We start from the raw sequence: 25,023 nt of genomic DNA on the forward strand, positions 1-25,023 counted from the left end.
CCAATGAAAAAACTGCGACATGTGCGCGTGATATGCTTTTGTTCTAGCGAAGAGCCAGTGGACTCGAAATGTTCACACCACTTTCTTTCCTCAGATGCTGCCAGACCTGCAGTGTTTGACCAGCAATTTCTGATTTTATGAGAGAGATGGTGGTGTCGCTATTTCAAATTTTGATGAGAATGTGTATAACAGATGTTGATGAGATGGGCAGCATGCCAAGGATTGGCAGGTGGAGTTTAATTTAAACAATCTGGAACTGCGGCATGTTGGAAAGTCAAAGGGGGTGGACTTATCCACTTAATGGTGATCTCCCGTGCAATGTTGCAGAACAACAAGACATTGGTGTGCAAACTCATAGTTCATTGAAAGTGAAGGCTGACAGTACAGTGAAATGTTGGTCTGCTAATATTCATTGTTCAGTATTTTGAGTACAGGAGTTGCACGTCAAGCTGCAGCTGCATAGGACATCGGCTAGACCACTTTTGGAATACTGCATTCATTTGTTTTGTCGAAGAGTTTGAGTAAAAGGAATGTTTGAATAGGTGTTTTTTTTTCCTGGCAGCGATGCAGTTTAAATGTCTCCATACAGAGAATAACAATATCAGCAGGGGCTGATGGAATCTTCACTTTACATCGACAAATGCAAGGAAATGATTTGTAATCAGCTGATACGAATAGTTTCAGTACAAAGTGGTTAGGCTAAAACTGCATGAAAACATTGACCAGAGCGGAATAGTGTGAGCCATCCTTAAACCCACCATCAGAAGGTGGATTTTGATGTTTAATACTGGAGAGGATGCAGAGGAAAGGAACCAGGCATTTTTTTTCCTCAGGTGGAAAAAACTTAGTTACGAATACAAATTGGCATGGCTGGGATACTTTTCCATTGAACGGAGCAGACTGAGCATAGAGAGAATTCAGGGATATAAAAAGCCAAAAGGAGCCTTTTCCCGACTTTAAGGTAATGTGTTCCATGTATCATGCAGTGAAAATAAAGAACATAATATTACGGGGTCATGGGGATATTACTTTTCATTCAGAGTTTCGTCCAATTTGGCACTCACTGCCTATCAGGGTGGTCGGGTCAGATGTATTTAGATGTGCCCCAGTGATGCCAATGAGTACACGGGGAACACAACTGCAGGGAAACGACATTAGAATATTTCGCAGCTTGTATATCATCTCTATCTGTCTTCACCACTTCACCATCTGCTAACGATTATGTTGCTAAACAGACCTCCATTATTGTGAATGTTGGAGACGTAACCCATGCTTTCCAATGAAACCGTATCCATCTTCACAGCAAAATGTCTCTTCATGTCGAAGGCAGCATCAAACTGATGACAACAAGTGTTAAATCTGATCACAATGTATTTTTAAAATATCTATGTTATGTTTAAAGCCATTGATTTACACCATTGTATTATTGGCTCCGCCCTCATTTAACTGATCAACTGCTGAGGCAGTATCCTTATTAAATTTCCATTTGTCTCGTCAAACCCATCGATGACTTCCATCCTGACAGCCTTTTAATATCGTTCAGATCAGAACGTCATAGATATCATTGTCCTGCATTAATTCTGACATGCTGACCTGAATTTAAATAGCACAATCCAGGCGCTGGTAAGTTGCTTTCTGAAGACTATACAGCTAGAAATCCCTCTTTAAAACGCCTCTTCTTCTCAAAGTAGCCTTGCTCCTATGATTTTTACATTGGAAGTACTTTATCTTTGTTTTGGACAAATTAAGGATAATATTAAAAATCACCTCGCGGTGAAGATTGGCCTGGTATCTCTCCTGTATATGTGTTAATATGTTTTGTCCTGTCGTAGTTTTCGCTTAAAATGTTGGAGTTGAAGGTACGATGAGAGAGGCTCGATATCAAAGACAGATAAATTCGGTCTAGCTGTAAAGGTAAAGGGACATGGATATGCTAATGTATAGAACCAGTGGCCATAAACTGAGTGAAAGAATACAGAAAGGAAAAATCCAACGGATTGCACAGTAACTCATAGAATATTCACAACAGAAAGCGAAACTGAAACTGTCAGTACGAGACATAACCTGAATTCTTGAAATATTTCTCTGTTGTACCTTCTGGCTAGTAGGTTACATTTAGTTGATTTAGCTTTTGAAGATATTCTGTCTCATACTTTTATGGAACTGTCATAGAAACATTTTAAACTCTTTTTTTCCTGTATCAATATATTGTACTGGATTAAGCGATGAAAGAATTATGCCATGAATGCATAATGCTATGTGTTTTTGTCTAACAGAACACTTACAGTTAAGGTTGTCAGATGGTGGAAGCACTTGTGCAGGTAGAGTGGAGATTTACTACAACGGGACATGGGGCTCAGTTTGTGATGACTCCTGGGATATGGTAGACGCTCAAGTGGTTTGCAGACAACTGGGATGTGGAGATGCATTGGATATGACCCTTCCTTCCTACTGTGGACCGGGCTCAGGGCCCGTTTGGTTGAAAGATGTGAAGTGTTCTGGAAACGAATCATTTCTCTGGGAATGTCCTTCAGCACGATTCGGTGAACAAGACGACTGTTCTCATAAAGAGGATGTGAGAATTATCTGCTCAGGTGAGGCAATCCTCAATGTTCCGACTTCCCTAAAATATTTCAACCGATGCATTAAAGTGACACTTGTACACTGGACGAAAAAAGTATGCAAAGGCCGGAATTTAACTGAAAGGACTCTAACGTGTTTCAACCGCACAGCAATCGCAAGAACCATTATATCCTCCAATATGAATTGACTGTGTATGAGTTTATTCCTCTGTCAGATACACGCTAGGCTGAGCATTAAATGTGCCAATGGTGGTCCATTGTCCCTTCCCGTGCGTCACATAAATATTCTCTGAAATATTTGAAACGTTTTATTTGAAAAAAAACTCCATTTACTCTGAAGTTTTGTATTCAGACGTTGTAAACGTGACTCCTGGCTGTTTGCCCCTCAAACTCTTTATTATTCACGAACAAGGGGTGCCTGACGTCTACACAGGTCCCACCAGATTTCACCGCATTAAACATCGCTGGACAAAAATTACATCATACCTGTTGGGTTACCAAACTGCCCATTCATTCATTACTCGATACTTAGAATTTTAAAAATTATCCTGAGCAAACGTTTCCGTAGTTTGCTTTTAACTGGGGCATTTTGAAATTGTCTTCGGGTTGAAATATTCCAAGTTGTCTTCATAAAACAAATACAAACAGAGCAGTGATAATGGGAACTGCAGATGCTAGAGAATCCAAGATAACAAAGTGTGAAGCTGGATGAACACAACAGGTCAAGCAGCATCTCAGAAGCACAAAAGCTGACGTTTCGGGCCTAGACCCTTCATCAGAGAGGGGGATGGGTAGAGGGTTCTGGAATAAATAGGGAGAGAGGGGGAGGCGGACTGAAGGTTGAGAGAAAAGAATAGTTTTGGTACGTCGTCACAACCATTGTTTGGTAAATATGACACACACTGCTTCTGAAACAGGCTCTGTGTTTGCAGTCAGTTTCCTCACATCATCCATTTCACGTGCTCAGTCATTTAAAATGATTTTAGTGATCGCTTTCTCTCAATTTTGCACATCTTCGGCTTATTCCTGCAGAATACTTCCCTAACTTCATTCAATAACTAAATCAACTACATCGTGTAATATGAACAGTAAAAAGGAATTGGAGTGGACTCTGAAATATGAAAGAAAAAACGGAAATTGCTGGAGAAATTCTGCAGGCTTGGCAGAATATCTGGAGACAATTCAGAACCGATGTCTGCTCAGTACAGAATCAGCGTCGCTGTAGGATAAATGTTGTCTCGGCTTTGCCTCTCCACACAAGCTGTCAGAACTGCTGTGTTCCTCCAGCAATTCCTGTTTCTTTATCATGTGTCATGTTTGTTTCGGAAATCAGTGTTGGAAATATATGGTAACACAGAGTGATGCACGAAGGTCCTAAACAATCTATTAATCTGGATATCTGTTATTGTATGAACAGAGCACAAGGCGATGAGGCTAGTGAATGGAAAACATCGCTGTGAGGGAAGAGTGGAAGTGTTCTACAACGGGACCTGGGGAACAGTGTGCTCAGACAAAATGAATTCAGTCAATGGAAACATTATTTGCAAACATTTGCACTGTGGCGCATTCCAGTATATTGAAGATGACATTAACTCATTCGGAGCTGGAACAGGACAGATTTGGCTTGATGAAATAGAGTGTCAATCGCATGAGTCGAAACTCTGGCAATGTCAGTCAGATTTGTGGGGTCAACACAACTGTAACCACAAGGAAGATGCAGGTGTTGTTTGTTCAGGTAACGTGACAAGCATTCTCAGTATTCGGCTCTCAATTTACGTGCAGTTTTCCAATCCAGTTCAGCATATTTCTCCTCTTAACAGAGATCGATGAAAGGATGGAACAGCCTCTAAGTTCCAATTCCTGCATTCAGAACTCAGGTGCGTCCTCATCGTGAGGGTGAGAACTCTCGGAATAATATTGCTGTTTTCTCCTTCATTCAGTAATTATCTATTCTGTGCCACAGATTCACAACATACCTTGCGCCTTGTTGGAGGAAACAGCAACTGTTCTGGAAGAGTGGAAATCATGTGCAATGAACACTGGGGAACATTGTGTGGTGATTCCTGGGATATGACTGATGCCAATGTTGTCTGCAGTCAGCAGTCATGCGGTTTTGCTGTATCAGCTCAACGAGTGCCCGCTGTCTCCCAGGGTGAGGGTGTGATATGGCACAATGACGTGAAATGTAAAGGAAGTGAATATTCTCTGTCTGACTGTCTCTCCCCAGCACCAGCTCAAAGAGAGTGCAATCATAAGGATATTGCCAATGTGATCTGTTCTGGTAAGCACAATGCTGAGTAACTATGATTTGTGATCATTAATGTTGCAAATTAGTGCCAACGTTTCTCTTCTTGTATTAAATTTCACCTTCATGAATATTTGTACTGTCTCATCCGCAGAGTCCGAATTGTTGACGATCTCTCCTTCATCTTCACCTGCAGGTATTTACAACTGAAACGATTATTAATGTTTGTTGTAGCTTTACTTTCCTGAATTGATCCTGTTTGTCATTTTCACGAATTGAATGCTATTGGCCAGCGTGTTCTCATTGATGAATTCTTTACAATTGTACAAGACAGACGCTAACTTCGCGAAATGTCTCCATAATGTCTCCTTTAAGGACAGGAAAGTGAATCTATTTCCATACCTGTTGCCGTCTGCTTAACATTGGGAGTTCTGTTAATTTTTGATTTGATCGCACTACTGGTGGTAATGCAGAGAAAATTACTGATGAAAGGTGAGCCTCACATGTACGGATTGAGTTAACACTTCAGTCAGTTTTCTTCTTCCTTCTAGTTTCAAAGCTGTTGATTTATTTTTTCAATTTTCCATCACTTGGCCCGTTTGTTACGAGTGTGAGATGGTGTCTGGCTGCTTGATATCTTCAAGGGGCTTTTCCCACTGAAAGGCCACATATAACTTGAAGTGAAAGGTACAATACTCCAGCACATATTATAGGTTGTAGTAATATGCCATAAAGTTTCACTGAGACTTTTGCCGGTTCCCGCAAATTATGTATCCATCAATTAGTTTCGTTTACAGTTAGCCGGTTTCTAGGTGCTGATGGAATTATCCAAGATCAATGTAAGGGCGAAGTGTCCTTTTGTAGCGACTTCCAATCAACCGATAACTCGTTTCCCTTGACAAGCCAGGTAAGATTTCTTCACTTTTTACTGAGATAACGAAACCTGCCGATGCTGGAGTCAGAGATTACAAAATGTGGACACAGGGCAGAAGAAGGGACCCGCCCCCTTTAGCTCACAGGTCTGAGAATGACACCGGCTGATTATCTGCTTCTCTGATGCCGGCTGACCTGCTGTTTTCCTCCAGATTCACAGTCTGTTATCATATTGAATTTTCACATCGGTTTAGAAGCGTTTACCTGGGAACAGTTTTCCCAGAGAGCACAATGAAGATTAACACAAATAATAATTATTCTGTTTGCTTTTGACTGTCTCTTAAGCATAATTTACATAGAGTAATTTAAACTACACACTTCGCAGATATTCTCCTTAATCTATTTTTGTCAGATATCATGCCCAACTAATTCCAACAATTCTTCACTTGTCTGATTACAATATTCAAATTCTAATTTTCTAAGCATTGTTATCTAAGTATGTTTTTGTTGTTGGAGGTTGGGAGCAGCGTGACAGGATATTTATCTTGAACAGTGATTGTAAACTCAACACAGTCCACCTGGTTTGTTTCGACTCATTTCTCCATCTTAAAATTATTTGTCATTGTTCCTTGTTTTAAGCAGTTTCGATATCTATGGACTGCACTTTCCCTCACACGGTCCATTGTGAGCTGAGTTCTTTTTAAATAAGCATTTGAATGTCGATATGACGATTCCTCATTCAAACAGAGGTGACCATACACATCAAATCCATCAAAGTCTCTCGCGGCCTGTTATCACAATAAGTTTCAGATAGTGATGGGAAATGAAAATGCCTATTGGCCTGTTCACTTCCTCTCCAAAATTTCTGCTCTCGCTTTTCAGTTAATGTTGTGCCAACATTATGCTTTCCTGGATTGCATGAACTATAAGTGCTTTGCACTGGTGTTGCTTCACATAAAAACTCAGTGTTGATGCAAACGTCCAGTTGCAAATGTTGACCAGTCGATCCTTCCTCCAACAGACGTTTATGCTGGTGGCATAAGCTCAAGTCTTCCTTTGTACCAAGGAATTTATGAAGAAATTGAGAATATCCCCGTTAGTACGACGGCAGTTCAGAAACAAGGCACAGGTATGGATTTCCTCGTTCGTAGTGAGTCGTTGTTGGAGAAATGTGGCTTCCATTCAAGTTCAATCATCAGTGAACTGATTGAATATGTTTATATGTTAAATCACTTTCCTCGTGTGAAGGAAGATATCACATTGAATGAATCTCAGTCGGTGTTTGGAGAGAGTAAGAATGATAATTTGATAGTACCCAATGATCTTCGTTATTGAAAAATAAATATTTCTGACATTTGTTTGTATGCACGAGAACTGTTCTTTTCCAATGCCACCCTACTTCCACACTGATGTCTTCAGACATCTGAACATTAAATCCATTCATTGATTGTGCTATAATTTAATCTTCGTTATGATGCTCAAAGAATGTCACATAACATTAATCAGATGTGCTTAAAGGACATTTCATCGACTGAATGAATATGCATTCTAATTATTTTTTCATATTTTCTTAAACCATGGTAGAGATTACGATTTAAGTCATTAAGTTTACTGTGTGTGAAAGTGTCTGTTCGATAGGAGGAGTAAAGCATGTCCCCCATCTCTCATTCCGGTGAGGTGGCATTTCAACTTACGTTGTGCCACTGCAATCTGTGTGTTGATTGCTTTCCCAGAAATGGTTCCATTGATAATATTCCAGTTATTGCTGCAGATACAATGAAATAATAATGCCTTCTGTTTTCAAGCTCCAATGAATAACATAAAACGTTAAACCATTGTCGTAAACATTAGGATATGTAAGAGCAGAACTGCGTTATTTGGCCCTTTGAGTCTCTTCCATCTTTTGATCATGGCTGATATGTTTCTCAATTTCTTTTGTTTGCTTTTTCCTTGGGAGTTCTTTTACCCTTATCAATTAATGAACATTCTATCTCTGTCTTAACGCTATTCACACACTTGACCCTCATAGCCTCCTGTGTCAACGAGTTCCACAGGTTCACCACCGAATGGCTCAGGAAATTTCATCTCATGACAATTCAAAAGGGTCACGGTTTCACGTGGAGATTCAACTAAATAATATCTCTCACTTTCTGTTTTTTTTAGGAAATTCTGCTTCCATTGACTCACTCAATCGCATTGACTACTACACCAACCACAACGTGAGTGAGAATAATCCAGAATCACCAAATCCTGAGGTGAAATCCAACAGTATTCCAGGTGTGTACGTATTCTCTTTGGGCTAGCTTACTATTGCCCTTCACATTGTCTGCAGTGCAAACTTACAGATGTCAGTGCTCCCGTGGCTCAGAATGACATTGGTTCTTTCATGAGCATTGCCTGTTAAAAAAAAAACAAAATCGCTGGTTGGCATTGACTATCAAGTGACTGCCTGTCAAAACAGCCACGTAAATATTCTACTCACATTTTAAATATGAGGCAAGTTATATTTATAATGGATATCTGGACGTAGGCCACACAACAGATAAGCATGATCTCATTGAATTGAAGAAGGAGCTCGAGGGGATGAACGGCTCAATCCTGTTTCCTGAGATAATGGGAACTGCAGATGCTGGAGAATCCAAGATAATAAAATGTGAGGCTGGATGAGCACAGCAGGCCAAGCAGCATCTCAGGAGCACAAAAGCTGACGTTTCGGACCTAGACCCGAAACATCAGCTTTTGTGCTCCTGAGATGCTGCTTGGCCTGCTGTGTTCATCCAGCCTCACATTTTATTATCTTCAATCCTGTTTTCTGTTCACATGACTCAGAGCAATTTTTGATTTCACAACGCAAGCATTCCTCTGAATACTTCTTAAATGTAATTGGACTCTTATACATCCATCAGACTTCCAGGCAGTGTATCCCACGTTCCGACACGGCTTTGAGTGAACATAATTTTCCTCACATCCACTTTATTATTGTTTTCCTTTCCCTCAAAGCTATGTCCCTAATCGTTAATCACTCCACCGAAGAGAAAAGTGCCATCCTGTTGATTCCAGCTGTGTGCTCCGCAAGTTTAGGCAGCTCAATCCTGTCCACCCAGGAGTGTGCTCAGTTCGAAGGAAAAATACGAATAGAAAACACGATTGAACCATTCATCCCCGCAAGCTTCTTCTGTCTTTCAATGAGATTGCCTGTTATGTGGCTGAAATCCAGATATCTATGAATCCTGTCTCATATTTACAATGAGCAACCAAGGCAATATCAACTGTCTCATTAGGAAGAGAGTGTCAATTCTCTACCAACCTTTCTTCTTGAATGATATCTCCTTATAGACTTAACCAGAAGTCAGAAATTATTCTTCCGAGATCTAGAATCTCGATAATTGGGAATAATTCGTCTTTTTCTCACTTTCATTTAAAAAAAAAACTGGAAGAATTCGATCACATTCCCTTAAACTGCTAATTTCTAGAGAAAACAAGCAGAATTTTCTGCTCATGACTGCTTATGCCATGACTCCAGATGTCCTTGGGGACTAACTCTTCTATTACCACGTTTCAGAGCTAGTGTTATTTTCTGGCTCGAATCTGATTGTTTCACCTCTTGGCGTTGTTTGTTACAATTTGTGCCAATGATAGTAATCTTTTCCTCCAAGGTCCGATTTGTAGAGATTATGATGATATTATGACTGAAGAAGATGAATCTCAGGCTGGCCATTCACAACTGGACAGTGATCCTGATGAAAACCTCACATTGACAAATGCTGACATTGGACTTCATTCAGTCGGTGAGCTGAATTACAGTGACTCCCACATTAGGCAGTGCTATGTGCGTTCACACTGCAAAAATTACTTTCCATTCTGTGACCAAAATTGCAGACTATTATAACCTGAGAACATTCAAAACACCCCACCAGCCCCACCACCACTGGCACTTTTTTTTGCAACTGTAGCAAGTGCTACAACTGTTCCTGCAGCTCCCTCATTCCTCACCCCCATCCCAGGCTCTAAGAATACCTTCTATATTAAACAAATGTTCACCTGCACATTTGCTATTACGATATACTGTATCTGCTGTTCTCGTTGTGGTCTTCTCTCCTTTGGGGAAAGCAAGTGGAGGCCTGCGGACCACTTTGTGGAACATCTACGCTGGGTTCGCAACACACTACACCTCCCAGTCACGAACCATTTCTGCTCCCCCCCTCAATCCTTGGACGACATGTCCATCCTGGGCCTCCTGCATTGACACAATGATGCCAACAGAAGGGTGCAGGAGCAGCAACTCATATTTCACTTGGGAAACCTATAGCCTAAGGGTACCAATGTGGGCTTCACAAGCTTCAAAATCTGCTGTGACAGACCACATCCAAAAATAAGCCCAGCTCGTCCCCCCTCCCTAACCATTCCTCCCAAATCAAGCACCACCGCTATCTCTTACCCACGAACCTCATCCCGACTCCTTGACCTGTCTGTCTTCCCCGGACAGACCTATCCCCTCCCTAAATCCCAGCCTACATTCACCTTTACTGGCTCCAAACCTGCCTCTTTGACCTGTCTGTCTCCTCTCCACCTGTCTTCTTTTTTATCCATCTTCTGTCCGCTTCTCTCTGTCTCCCTATTTATTTCAGAATTCCCTTCCCCTTCCACATTTCTGAAGAAGGCTAGCGACTCAAAACAGCAGCTTTCCTGCTCCTCTGATGCTGCGTGGAATGCTGTGTTCATCCAGGTCTACACCTTGTTGTTTCAAAACCCCAAGAACCTTATCTCCACAACTTTCATCCTGAAACAGGCATATTTCTGGAGACGGATCTCAATTTCAAAATCATGAAAAAATCCCTTCAAAAAATGAAATAAGCTAATATAATTAGAATCTGTATTTTTTTCAGTTCTTTGAACAGCCGACACTGTCTTCACCCATTGGTGAGATTACAAGTTGACAAAACTGCTGATTCAATGAATCACCGTGAAGCCACATGGGGAATCTGGAAGGTTGGGTTTTAAAGCTTGATGTTTTAAAATGTTGTAGTTATTTTTGCCAACGGTCAACACAGACCTGTTGATCTTTATTTGTAAAATAGAACGGCAGATGGATTTGATGTGGTTCTTGTGTGGAATTGTATACTGTAAATTCCCGACAAGGAATGAATCACTCTGAATTGAACGCCATAAACGTCAATACCTCATGAGCGTCATTGGCATGAAAATCCAGAATATCTGGTTAGCTGCTCAGTCACATTCAAAATCTCCAACAGGCCAATCAAGCTACTGCATCATCTGTAATTGTTTTCTACCCTTAACATCACTTCATGGTAATCTCTGTCAAATGTGAAACATAACGTATGTATTCGTTTTTTCGAATTATACTTCCAATTGTTACATTATTGAAATGCTTCACCTAAGTTGCCAATAAAGTTCAAAATGAATGTGAAATTGATTAACAACAGTTGGTCCTCTCTAGAACAGGACGCAAGAGTCATTAACAAATGGGAAATAATTTAAAACTGAAAGGCAAGAAGATTAGAGGGGATGTGAGGAAGATAAATTCCCAGAGAGAGGTGAATGTCCAGAACTCACTGTCTGTGCGCGTAGTTGTGGCAGGATACCTAATCACTGTGAAGACAAACTTCCACGTATACCTCAAGCTCTTGAAAAGTAATGTCATCAGTAATTGAAGTGTTGAAAATTGAAGACTATGGAGGTAGAGCAGGAAATTGGTGCTGATATAAGTAGTTGCTTATCTTTAGTAGTAAAGACTTGATGATTGAAGAACGTTATCTGTACAGTAAGATTCTATAGTTTAATGATGCATTCTTTGAAATGGCCACGTAGTTCTCCTGAGCGCCATTGGTATTGTACATCTTCCTGGGTAACTCTCAAAGGAGCTTGAATCATCTCCGCTCGAGGGCAGCACATGCAGTAGCTGGTGTTGAAGCATTACCTCTGATGCCCTCACACAAAATCCATCCTTCTCCTTCTGAAAATTCACGCACCCACTTTACCTTCTGTATCGACATGCATAGAAAGTGTGAAACACAGTTTTACAGTGAACAAAAGTCATAACGATCCAGTCTACGTATTCTCATTTGTTTTAATGTTTCTGATGCAGGGGAGGCAGTAGGATATTCTGGACCTCTGCAAAATCATGAAGTATATTGAACATTATGAAGTGTTGAAAGTTATCACAGGATAACTGAATAAGGGTCCATAAAAAAAGGCAAAACTCTGCATCGTATCAAGGTCCCTTCGTAACCTGGAACAGCCCTCCATACTATCCACAACTCGACCCACGTTTGTATCGTCCACACACTCACTAATCCACCCTTCCGCTGCTACAATCAAATCATGTACAAAATCACAAATTCTGAAGAAGGGTTCAGATCCAAAACATCAGCTTTCTTGCTCCTCTGATGATGTTTGACCAGGTGAATTCACTCCGCTCTGTTGTCTCCGACTCCAGCATCGATAGATCCAACTGCCACATAGAACATTGAGACTGTTTTACCACGGTGAAAGAAACCAAGGACTTTTTCTTATGTTGCACGTTCTACCACGTCCCCACGTGCAAAGTGATTCATAAACAATGATGTACTTTTGGAATTATCTTCTCTGCTGGCACAGCCAGCATATCAACAGTAAACTCACACAAGCAAGAAGGCGTTAATTTCTTTGTAAACGTTTAGTGAGATGATAGATTTTTGAAAAGGTATTAGTTGCATCATCACTTGCTGCGCAGATCTTTACTAATCTTCATGATGGACACCAGGCTGTTTGTTGCACCTATTTGAGAGGGCAGATCGATGCACACTTCAAAATTCCCTTTAAAAGATGACCTTTCACCACTCAGCCATTGCTTAGTCAGACATTGCCTTGTTCCCAGTTCCTTGTTTTTAGACCTTCAGATGGCGATTGACAGTTTTATGTGCTGTAAATAAGGCCACAGGTAAAAGTAACTCAAATCATTTTCTTTCTCATTTCAGGCAAATTCTAGAGTCTATTTCAACACAGAACGTCCAAAGGCAGATAATATTGCAAGAAGTCGTCCACTATAATTTCCAAAATGCAGAATTTTATTTTTCTCAACATGAGTTTTTCCTGATTGTAATTCTTCCGCATTTCTTTGTATTGAACTGACTATATTACTGTTCTCTCCTTTGTTTCTCAATTGCTCAAGTGTGTTGCCATGAGTTAACAGAGGAAATGAAACCACTTTGTGGGATCTTTTTCGTGCTTGGAATAACTATCTCATTCAGTTTTGTTTATGGATTGTTTAACTTTGTATTGAGGGTGACGTCTCTGTCATTAATGAATGAAGTATTTTCAGGAATTCCATGTGTTATTGTTGAACTTTCTCACATCCATCAACGAGAGTTAATATTTGACGAAACAATACTGCTCGCTATTGTACCGTTACTTGTTGAATGAAAATGTTGCCTTCTTTGCGATATTCTGAATGAACGGGCAATTGTTCTGTTAGTGATGATATACAGTGTAAACTGAATTCCATCAATAAAACGGCGGCTATTTCATGTTTGTGCTTTGATTCTGTGTCTCTTTGAAGACGTAAGTCCCACGATAAATATGTGAGAATGTCAGTGAGTGAGTAAGAGTGTGTGTAATTATCTGTGATTGTGTAACCCTGTCTGTGAGTGTAATTGTGATTATGTGTGCATTTTGGAGTCCTATTGCAGGAGGGAAGTATACAGTAAACGGCAGAAATCATAGAAATATTAGCAATAGGAGCATTCTGGGTGAACAGGTCGGCAGTTCACTGAAAGTGGCCACACAAGCGGATAAAATTGTCAAGAAGGTGTACATCATTCTTGCTTTCACTAATCGGGGGAAAATGTAATTTTTTAAAAAATGTCAGGTTGCTTGTTATCGAAATTTAGTAAGACAACTTTTGGAATATTTTCTTCAGTTCTGGTCACAACGCTGTCAGAGGCATCTGGAAGTTTCTGAGACGCTAAAGAAACTGCTTACCACAATGCTTCCAGCTTTGGCGTGCGTGTGGTCCAGTGAGAGAGTGACCAAAGTGGATTTATTTTCACTTGAACATCGGAGGCTCGGGGCGACTTGACAAATGTTCACAAAATATTGAGAGGAATAGATAGAACGTACAGTTGAAATCTTTTTTCCCAGGGATAGAAATGTCAATTGCGCTTGGAAATGGGCTGAAGTTAAATGGGGAATGTTTCATGGAGATGTGAGAGCCAGAATTTTGTTTGTTTGTTGTTTTCAGTGTGACTCGATAGATTTGGGTTTCACCTGCTCCCACTTTCTTCATGTCTATCCTTCTTGCATTTGAAGTGAGGCAATGGTGATTAGTATGCTGATGTGTGTTTCCCGAAGTGTGCATGAGTGTTTTCGTACATGTACGTCTGCGGGTGTATCCCTGGCTGCAATGAGGCATACTTTGTCCTGGAGGAATGAAGGAATGAATTGATAAATGATTAATCAAAGGCTCAGTCTCTCTCTCTCTCTCTCTCTCTCTCTCACACACACACACAAACACACACACACTCTCTCATACACACGCACATATACACACATACACACACACTCTCTGTGTCATGCACACACACAAAAACACACACAGACACACACTCTATCTCTCATACACACACACACACACACACACACACACACACACACACACACACACAGATGGGGGGGGGATGGAAGACAGTCTCTCTTTCCATCTCATTCTCTCTATCTGTCTCTCACTCTCTGCAGTGATGTCGTCTTGTGTTTAAATTGATGCAGTGAGACCCTCTGGTGGCCAGTCTGTGCCACTACACAAGATTATGCCCAAGTGATCAGCTTCAGATTCGACTAAATATAATTAAGCGAAGACTCAAGCACTCCAATTTACTTAAATATGAATGTTTATCGCATCATATTGACTTATTGTGGTGATAACAAGGTAAAGAAGAGAAAAGGAAAATATAAATAAATCTCACATCCATCTAGAAAAACCAGCATGTCCCTTCTCAAAAAGGCAAATAAATCACGCCCTTCTGCCCATTGGGGGCCCGTCGATCGATGGCTGGACTGAAGGCTTAAGTTCATTCCTGGTTCCGTTTGCGATTCGAGACAAGGCGAATTCCAGCACTTGGGTCAAAACTCTTCCTCTCTCCCTAATACAATATAACAAACAGCCAGCACAAAGAATGCAGATACAGAAAGACAAAACTGTTGGCTAATACATAAAAGCCAGCTGCAGGAAAACAAGCTGCAGGTATCACCTTCAGCTCATAAAGGAATGTTCACAGGGCTCATTCAAGGTCATGCAGCTTTTCGAGTATCATTAACAATTGTATACCTTCATCCCATGTTATATAATTCATTTCCCATGTAGTTGTCGAGTATGATCACTGAATTTTCCCGCTTCTATGCAACCAATACACCAAGATATGAACAGAAGGCGATGGGAAAACCTAGCGCTCGTCTCACATCCTACAGTTTTGCATTATTTTCTCACTTCTATTATGAGAAATCAGGCTAAAATACATTAATTTCCGAAATTTCCAATAAATTCATAATATCTCAGATAATCTCGAATTTGTCTGGATACATTTGCAATCAAAACACTCCAGTTAATGGTTGTCATTAAAATCTGAATTGATTTTAATTATGGGAACTCTTAACATAACACTAATGGCCTCCTGAGCAGCAGCAGAAGGATGTATGTGAACTGTGTGTTTGTGCCTCTGTGGGTGGGGCATGTGGTTGTCTATTTCTATGTAGTGCTTGCGCCAATATGATTTGCGTCTGTATGTGTATCTGTGTATGTTGATGCTGTCGTGAGCTGCTCTCTTTATCTCTCTCTCTCTCTCTCTTTGCCTCTGTCTTTCTGACCGAACCCCTGATTGTTTTCAAGCTCCAGCATCTCCAGTGCAGCGGAGCTGTGGAACAACAGACGGTAGCATCATATCAATTTAAACACACAGGAACACTCAGGAGACAGTTTTATTAATCATTCTTTCTGCGTTTCTCCCTCTCACTAATCGTCTACCTCTCTCTTCCCCCTCTCATACTGCTCTCTACCAGGTGCTCAGAGATAATGGGAACTGCAGATGCTGGAGAATCCAAGATAACAAAGCATTGGGCTGGATGAACACAGCAGGCCAAGCAGCATCTTCGGAGCAGATGCTGCTTGGCCTTCTGTGTTCATCCAGTCCCACACTTTGTTCTCTACCACGGGCTCTCTACTTCTCTATTTTACTCTTTCTGTTTACCTCATCCTCTCTCTCTCTCTCTCTCTCTCTCTCTCTCTCTCTCTCTCTCTCTCTCTCTCTCTCTCTCTCTCTCTCTCTCTCTCTGTCTTTCTCTGCTTCTCCCTCTGTACACCTTTCTCTCTGCATCTCCCTCCCCCTCCCTAAGCATAGATGACTGGCCTCCACTAACTATGACCATCTTCCAATCTTTAGCTCTGACTTCATCATGAAGAGACTTGTCCCCAGAAACCCATTGATTCCAATCTTTCCATGGCTCCTTGATGCCGCACTCGGCAGAATGCAGGTTTGATATCAAGAGCTAACATTGTTATCTCAACAATGGAAGCTAGCTCTTTTTTCCCACTTTTGAAAGAAAGCTCTGCTAAGGTCATGAACTGAGTGGCCTTGGCAGAATCCAAACTGGGCATCACTGAGCAGGTTATCACTAAGGATTTGTGACTGGATAACATTTCGATTGGCATCTTCCATCTTTTGATGATTGATTGATTGGTCTATTATAACGTGTACTGAATTGCAGTGAAAACCTTTCTTCATGAGCAGTACGGACAGATAATAGTAAGAAATGTTGTACAGATTAAACAATTTAAACAGAGGCACAGGTTACATTCCATATAGGGTGCTCAAGGTGAGATGACTGTTGGTAAGGACAACCACTATTTGAGAATGGAGAATCTATCCACCAGTGTTAAAAAGGCTGGTAATAAGCTGCTCCGGAGCCTTCTCCTTTGTGGATGCAGGCTTCTGTATCTTCTGCCTGACAGAAAGCGTTGTAGGTAATTATGATCCAGGTGCCATGGCTCATTGATAATTTGGCAATCTATGCACATTTGGAGTACAGTGAGCAGATTTTCTCACTGGACAACAGGAAGAATGTGGATAATTTGGATAGAATTCCAAGGGATTCAGCAAAATATTGTCTCGAATGTAGTGTATCGGCTATATTGAAATTAGCTAAAGTTGGATTGTTTCGTTAGAGCATCAGAAACTGAAGGGTTGAACTGACGTAATTCATTAAAATGATGAGCGGGACGGATAAAGAGGATAGTTAGAGGCTCCACACGATGAGTAGGTCAAATGCGAGCAACTTACTTTCAAGGTGAGTGAAAATTGAAAATTGATAGGAGATGTGGATGCTTTGGAGAAGATTCAGAGGAGGTTTACCAGGATGCTGCCTGGACTGGAGGGCTTATCTTATGAAGAGAGGTTTACTGAGCTCGGGCTCTTTTCATTGGAGAAAAGGAGGAGGAGAGGGGACCTAATTGAGGTATACAAGATAATGAGAGGCATAGATAGAGTTGATAGCCAGAGACTATTTCCCTGGGAAGAAAAGGCTAACAATTGGGGTCATAGTTTTAAGCTGGTTGGAGGAAAGTATAGAGGGGATGTCAGAGGCAGGTTCTTTACAGAGAGAGTTGTGAGAGCATGGAATGCGTTGCCAGCAGCTGTTGTGGAAGCAAGGTCATTGGGGACATTTAAGAGACTGCTGGACATGCATATGGTCACAGAAATTTGAGGGTGCATACATGAGGATCAATGGTCGGCACAACATTGTGGGCTGAAGGGCCTGTTCTGTGCTGTACTGTTCTATGTTCTATGTGCAAGAAATGTTTTTAAACTCAAGACCGTAAATGCCTGCAATGGGCTGCCTTTGGATTTGGAATAAATAAATATTGTAGCAACGTTTTAAAGACATTTAGATGGGTGCATGAACCGACAGAGATGAGAGAGATGTGGACCCTAAGCAGACACATGAGATTAATTTAGAACAGCATCATGGTCGGCACAGGCATTTTGTGTGAAAAACCTAACCTATCCTACTGTCTTTGTTCTTCTATGTAATGAAGATATCGATCAATGTTATCAGGCCTGAATGTCTTTCTCTGTCTCCTTCCAAACCCTTGCGCTGTGGTCTGATGTTCCCCATTTGGCGTCACTCCCTGGTCATTTTTATGGTGATTTACGCATTTTCCATCAATCCTATTTAACCCCCATTCATATGCCTGTCCGACTGCCTCGAATTTATTGCATTCATTTCTCCTCTTACCAACTCCCATGTCACCACGTTCGAGGCACCTCCTGATGTTTGTGATTTATACAGTTCATAATAGTCATGGGTTATATTGTCAAATGAAGAGAATTTGAGGTTCGCAATCAGAGTTCTCTGAAATTTGTGTCAAATGTCGACAGGTTGCTCAAGACGACGCTTACCACACTTAACTTTATTATTCATACCAATGATTCTCGGGGTTGGGGCATCATGATGAGGTTCTGAATCTAGCTGGAGAGGCGAATGTTGGAATACACCTTGTATTTCTGGTCTCTATCTGGAATAAAAGATCATATTAAATCGGATTAGGTTGTTGCTGGGATTGATGCATTTTAGTGAAAAGAGGCTCGCAGGCTGGGACTTTGTTTACTCAAATACAGAACATTGTGGAGTTTCCTTTTAGAAGTTTTTGCTTTAATTATGAGGACCAACAATTATGTGAATATCAAACGTCTTCCTTCCCGATGTTAGGAGAGAATGAAACTAGAGGACATATTTTTAATGTGAGAAGAGAAATATTTAAAAGGGATTTGGCAAATGCAGGCACAGTTACAACATTCCAAATGCATGAATAGGAAGAGTCTGGTGGTCTTTGAGCCAAATACACCCAAATGGGACGAGTTTAGTTTGGGAAATTTGGTTGGTAAGAACAACTTAGACCCAGAGTTTCTCCTGAGATGCTGTTTGGCCTGCTGTGTTCACAAGCTCCACACTTTTTATCCCCGAGGTCTGTTCCCTTGTTGTACGAGTCTGTCACTCGGCCTTTGTTAAATATGAAACCTCTCGCATTAAACATATGTTGTCTGATATTTGAAAGTTCCACGCTGGGAAGAAAAGAATCCGACCACCCATCTTGTACAAGTTCCTAGCTCTGATACTCAACAAGTAATTCTGCTTTGTCTCTCAGCTGCTCATAGACATGCAGAAGTATTCCAGCATTTTCTGATTTTGTTTCTGTTTTCCAATACCCGGAGGTGATGCATATATTTTTAAATTCTTCGTAGAACTGAATTTGTAGTAAAACAAAATAACCAATGCTAAATGTTCGAAAACATCTCCTTATATTACAAATGATGTGGATAGTCTGGTCAAATGTGGAATAGCCTTCAGAGAGTACAGATGAGATTTAACAATTTGTTGCTGAGTTGTAGCATTTTTTGTAATGGAGGCAGTTTGGATAGATTGAATTTGTTTTGTTTGGAGCAGAGGGGCTTCAGTGAGGATGCTTCGTTGAGATTATTCAAATTACGAGGAGAATAGATAGGCTTGAGATACAGGCACTCCTTCATGACATTAAGGGATCAATGACCATGGCCACAGAATTTAGAAAAGGTGTTGGAGGACCAGTGGGGAAGTGAAGAAACAAATTTTCACGCAGATTGCGGTGATAACCTGGAACACACAGCCTGTATGTGTGGGTGATGCAGAAAACTTCATGACATTTAGGCAGTATTTTACATTGACACTTGAAATGCTGACACTTTCGATGCAGCAGGTCATGAGCAAGAACATAGGATTCAATGCATTTTGTGCTTTATTGTTACCAGGCACAGACACAGTGCTCGAAAGTGACATTTTATTGCACAGTGGATCTCTATGACTCTGCAATACAACTTACGACTGTTCTTGGTGGGAGAAAGAAATAATTTCAACACCATGAGTGGGCTTGTCAGAGATGAAAGTAACATTGAAGATATGTGCAGAAGATGACCATTCTGTCCTAGCCTGCAATACCATCCGATATGATCGTGGTGATCATGCATTTTCTTTATTCCTTTCCCGCTTTCTCTACTTACCACTTGCATTTATTATCAGCAAGGATCATATCTACCTCCCTCTTGAACATATTACATGAACTGGCCACTTAAGCTTCATGTGAGAGAGACTTCATAGCTTCAAAACTCTTTGAGTGAAGGATTTCTTCATTTTCTCAGTTCTGAATTGCTTACCACTCACTCTTAGTCTGTGAACACCGGTTTTTGAATTCAACAACATCGGGAGATTCTTCCCATATCTAGCCTTTCCAATTCCATCAGGATTCTTTATATTTCCACGAGATCCTCCCCTGCCCCCAAAATTCTTCTAAATTCCAGTGAGTACAAGCCTAATTGATCCAGTCTTTTGTGAAATCTACTCCTCTACTCAAATCCTCTCCCTTAAAGGTCAAAAATCCATCATCATTCCTCACCACCTTCCACACCTGCATGCCAATATTCATCGCCTGTTCCAATATGAAACTCAGCTCTCACTGAACTTCACCTTTTTGAGAACTGCCATCATTCAGATCATAGATAATAGGAACTGCAGATGCTGGAAAATCCAAGATAACAAGGTGTGGAGCTGGATGAACACAACAGGCCAAGTAGCATCTTAGGAGCTAAAGCTGAAGTTTCTGGCCCAGACCCTTCAACTTTCCTGCTCCTAAGATGCTGTTTGGCCTGCTGTGTTCATCCAGCTCCACACCTTGCTGTCTCATAATTCAGATCATAACCTGTCTTCATGTTTTTGACAACTTGGGGAGAAACTGTTCCTGTTCGCAAATGCACAAGAACTGAAATTCAATGATCTGCAACAATCTGAATAAAGAGCAAGAACTGCAGATTCTGAAGTCAGAGATAATAACGAGTGAAGCCTGAGTAACAGTGCAGGTCAGGCAGCATCAGAGGAACGGGAAAGTTGATGCTTCGGGTCAGAACCGTTCTTCAGAAATGAGAATCCTGAAAATTCTGAAGAAATGTTGCCATCCAAAACGTCAACATTCCTGTTCCCTTGATGGGCCCTCGCCTGCTGTGTCCCTCCAGCTCCACACTTTGTTAAAATTACATGAAGGTTTTTTTTAACACAAGCAGAAGTTAGGATATGGAGGTTACTGCCTGTAAATGTGTGGAAGGCAGATTAAATATGATCGTTCCAGAGGGATTTGCCAGAATATTTTTGCATTAAAATGGGCAAGGATATGAAGTGAAATCATGTCACTGGCCCAGGTTAATTGTCATTATATGTATTGACAGTGCAGGTGCAATTGGCCGAATACCTCATTCCATGCTGTAATGCCACTGTGATTCAGTGATTCTGTGATATCCACATTTTCTTCAAATGTGCAAGGATATTCTTTGACCCTAAGTCACGTAAATTCTAACTGGTGAGACTTCAAAATCATTTTGCATCGCATGCTAAAGTGTTCTCTAGTACGTTTGTGTTCTTCGAAAAAGATCATTGAAATTATGCATGACGAATCAGGATTTAATGTTGCAAGACATTTACATATTCCCAGTTGCTGTGAAAATGTTGCTGAGATGTGCTGTGCCATGATGAAAAGCTCACAGAGATAACGTGGAGCTTCAATTATAAATGCAAACTTTATTTAGCATCGATCTGTAATTTTTAATATTAGAAGTGAAGCAAGCAAAAAATCCAGAACATAAAATTTACTACAATGCCAGGTGTTTCCTGTTGATGCAACAGAAAGACTAGATGCACAGAGACAGTTCTGTGGTTCACACAGCTGAGAACTAGTTTCACGTATTGAGCCATGCATAAATCTTGTCTGATTAAAAATTACCACTTTTCCATAAAATTGCTTCTAAATCATATTTTTCAGGCAGGAAGTCAAACCTTACTTGGTGCTAGGTACTGAGGAGGAATGTTGAACATTTCTGACAAGTTACTATTCCAATTCTCTCGGAAAGATTGCATTTAATCAGATAGTTGGCACGTTGCATTCTATCTTTACACAAACCATAGGCGTTGCGAGGTTCTGCAGAACAGCTGTTAATCATTGCTTAAATACTGTCACGCAGACAAACAGAGCATAACAGCACAGACTCAATTAAATATTTTTGGAACGTGTATAAATTGAGGAGGCAATATCCGAGTTATACCATTACTGGACTGTTAATACAGAGACCCAGATAATATTCTGGTCACCCAAGTTCGAATCCTCCCATGACAGATGATGGAATTGAATTCAATAAATGTCAAGAAGTAAGAGTGACATGATGACCATGAATCCCTTATCAACAGTAGGGGAAAGCCTTATCTGATTTACCAATGTCCATTAGGGTAGCGAACTGCCATCCTTATCTGGTCTGTCTCCAGACTCACAGCAATGTGGCTGATGCTAAACTGCCCTCAGGGCAAATAAGGATGGCAATAAATGCTGCCTGACAGCGACATTCTCATTCTGTAAATGAATACAAAATGCGACTGGCCACTGTAAATCGGATGCATAAGTGAAAGTGCAGTTTTAATCCTAATACAATTGAATGAAAGTTCTTGCCTGCTTATGGGTGCGCATTTCAGTGTTCGCCACCATAACATTGTTAGGTTCAAAGTAATTATGTCAAAGGATAAAAATCTTGCTGAATTTAAGGGTCTAAGATCATATCAGAATAATTTCAATACGATTAGCCATGATCTGACAGCTGTGTGCTTGGAACAGCCAACTGAGTGTACTCAAACATGTAAATTAATGGCCAATGTGTTTCTCTAATAGTCAAGGGCAACTGCATAAGGTTCAGGGCAACCCTGAATTTCAAGGAAACTCGAGAGCATGAGAAAGAAAAAAGGCAGCGAAATATGTCAGACGTATGGAATGAAGGAAAAGAAAGGCCTCTCAAAGAATAAATAATGAATTTTTTCTTGCATGTGTCAGTGGGAGGGGCGTTTGGTCAGTTTATGTGCGATCTGAAAAAGAAAAAAAGTCGACATGTGATATATCTTTGGCTGATCATATGAAGGGAACCACCCCACTCACCAGCCCCAGTCTTTTTCAGGATAACAAAGTGTGGAGCTGAATGAACACAGCAGGCCAAGCAGCATCTCAGGAGCACAAAAGTTGACGTTTCGGGACTAGACCCTTCATCAGAGAGCCTCTCTGAGGAAGGGTCTAGGCCCGAAACGTCAGCTTTTGTGCTCCTGAGATGCTGCTTGGCCTGCTGTGTTCATCCAGCTCCAAACTTTGTTATCTTGCTTTCTCCAGCATCTGCAGTTCCCAATATCATCAGTCATTTTCAGAGTGTGTCACGAGGCAGAGGGAAGAATGTGGTCTAATGGAGATCCAATGATCAAAATATGCCTCGAGAAAGACATGTGAGCTGAGTAATTACTGTCTGTATTCATATGAGGGTAAATAATTGTAGCTGCTAATTTGTTATAAAATGGCGAGCCTGCAGAATATCTTATGATCAATAAAGAAGAAGGATTTGTTACTGTGGCGGCGTAAAGTTGCATAAATCATAAGCCTAACGACATCTTCCTCAAATCTGTTATTTACTGCAAGACCGGAGATTATTGGGGCTCTGGTGAATATATAGTGTACTTCCCTGGAACGAGATGAAGTCCCAGATGAATGAAGGGCAAAGTTGTTCCTTGATAAAGTCAGCTGGGACAGACGAAGTGATGTGAGGCAAGTCAGGTTGATGTCAGATACAGTGAAATTGTTGGATAAAAAGTTATGAGATACAGGATGACTCAACACTTGGAAGAGCAAGGATTGATCAAGCATCGTTAGCAGTGATTTGTTGGAGAGAGAGATGTCCTTTATGGTTAATTTTGGAAATGGCATTAAACATATTTCTGAGGGAAATGCTGTCAATGTGATTTACATGAACTTCAGTAACGCATTTGTCAAGGTCCACATGGAAGGGTGATAAATAACAAAGACGCCCATGAGATCCATGGCAATTTGGAATCTAAGATAAATAATGGCCTGCAAATGTGACACCAAGACAAATGAATGCTGATTTAATGGTTTGAAGCTTTTGACGAGCAGAGTCACATAGGCATCAGCGCTTGAATCCATATTGTTTGGATGTTTGACCATTTGGACATGGTTGTAGAAAGGAGAATTATGATCTTTTCAGATTATGTGAAGATCAACGATGCCTTTGATTGTGAAGAGAAAGGCCTCAGTCGATCTTCAGCTGGAAGATCAGGCAGAGCAATTGCAGATGGAATTTAACCCACAGAAGTGAATGGTGATGCCTTTTTGGTGGCCTAAAAAGTGAAGAATACATAAAGCGAATGTAGGGCTCTGGGGATTACCGAGGAAAAAGTGAGTTTAGTGTACATCATGTAGATCCCTGAAGATGTCAGCACAGGAAGGCGAAATGGTGAAGAAGGCACACGGGATGTTTACCTTGATTGGATAATTTAGTGTTGACCCAGAGGTATCTGGAAATATATTGTGCGCTGCTGATGGAAACAGTCGCACACACAACGTTTCAGAAGCATCTGGTTATGGAATTAATATACCAGGGAACCATACACAATGGACATCTGGCAGGTAAATGCGTTCGGTGCTGTTTGGTGTTCGTTCAGAAAAAACATCAATGATGGAAAGAAGTGATCAGAGATGATGGGAACTGCAGATGCTGGAGAATCAAAGATAACAAAGTGTGAAGCTGGATGAACGCAGCAGTCCAAGCAGCATCTTCGGAGCACAAAAGCTGACGTTTCGGGCCTGGACCCTCTCTGATGAAGGGTCTAGGCCCAAAACGTCAGCTTTTGTGCTCCGAAGATGCTGCTTGGCCTGCTGTGTTCATCCAGCTTCACACTTTGTTAACAATGATGGAAAGAAGGTCCTGTTCCGATTGAGAATGCATGAAAATATGATGCGTATGTCCACACGTGTTATTAAATGCTTGTTGGCATTTGCCTGTTTCGCAAACCAAATCTCCAGTGAACTGTGTTAACTCTTTCTCTCTCTCTCTCTCTCTCTCTCTCTCTCTCTCTCTCTCTCTCTCTCTCTCTCTCTCTCTCTCACTCTCTCTCTGTCTCTCTCTTTCTATCTATCTGTCTTTCGGGTGTCTGTATGTCTATCTGTCTACCTATATAGAACATAGAACAATACAGCGCAGAAGAGGCCCTTCGGCCCTCGATGTTGTGCCGATCTGTAAACTAATCTAAGCCCATCCCCCTACACTATCCCATGATCATCCATATGTTTATCCAAGGACTGTTTACATGCCCCTAATGTGGCTGGGTTAACTACATTGGCAGCCAGGTCATTCCAAACTCTTATCACTCTCTGAGTAA

The 25,023-nt window shown here is 41.0% G+C and overlaps 1 protein-coding gene across 1 annotated transcript in view; it reads left to right on the forward strand.

Moving 5' to 3' along the window:
- The first annotated feature begins 2,257 nt into the window (after positions 1-2,257).
- The window catches only part of LOC132206807 (deleted in malignant brain tumors 1 protein-like), a 31,051-nt gene continuing 8,285 nt past the window's right edge, over positions 2,258-25,023 (forward strand). The window contains exons 1-7 of the mRNA XM_059641854.1: positions 2,258-2,594; positions 4,000-4,317; positions 4,403-4,459; positions 4,546-4,734; positions 6,767-6,991; positions 7,864-7,977; positions 9,357-9,488. Coding sequence (XP_059497837.1) covers positions 2,258-2,594; positions 4,000-4,317; positions 4,403-4,459; positions 4,546-4,734; positions 6,767-6,991; positions 7,864-7,977; positions 9,357-9,488 — 1,372 coding nt within the window. The remainder of the gene's footprint in view (positions 2,595-3,999; positions 4,318-4,402; positions 4,460-4,545; positions 4,735-6,766; positions 6,992-7,863; positions 7,978-9,356; positions 9,489-25,023) is intronic.

The sequence above is a fragment of the Stegostoma tigrinum genome, chromosome 43 (genome assembly GCF_030684315.1).
Source record: "Stegostoma tigrinum isolate sSteTig4 chromosome 43, sSteTig4.hap1, whole genome shotgun sequence".
NCBI classification, from domain to species: Eukaryota; Metazoa; Chordata; class Chondrichthyes; order Orectolobiformes; family Stegostomatidae; genus Stegostoma; species Stegostoma tigrinum.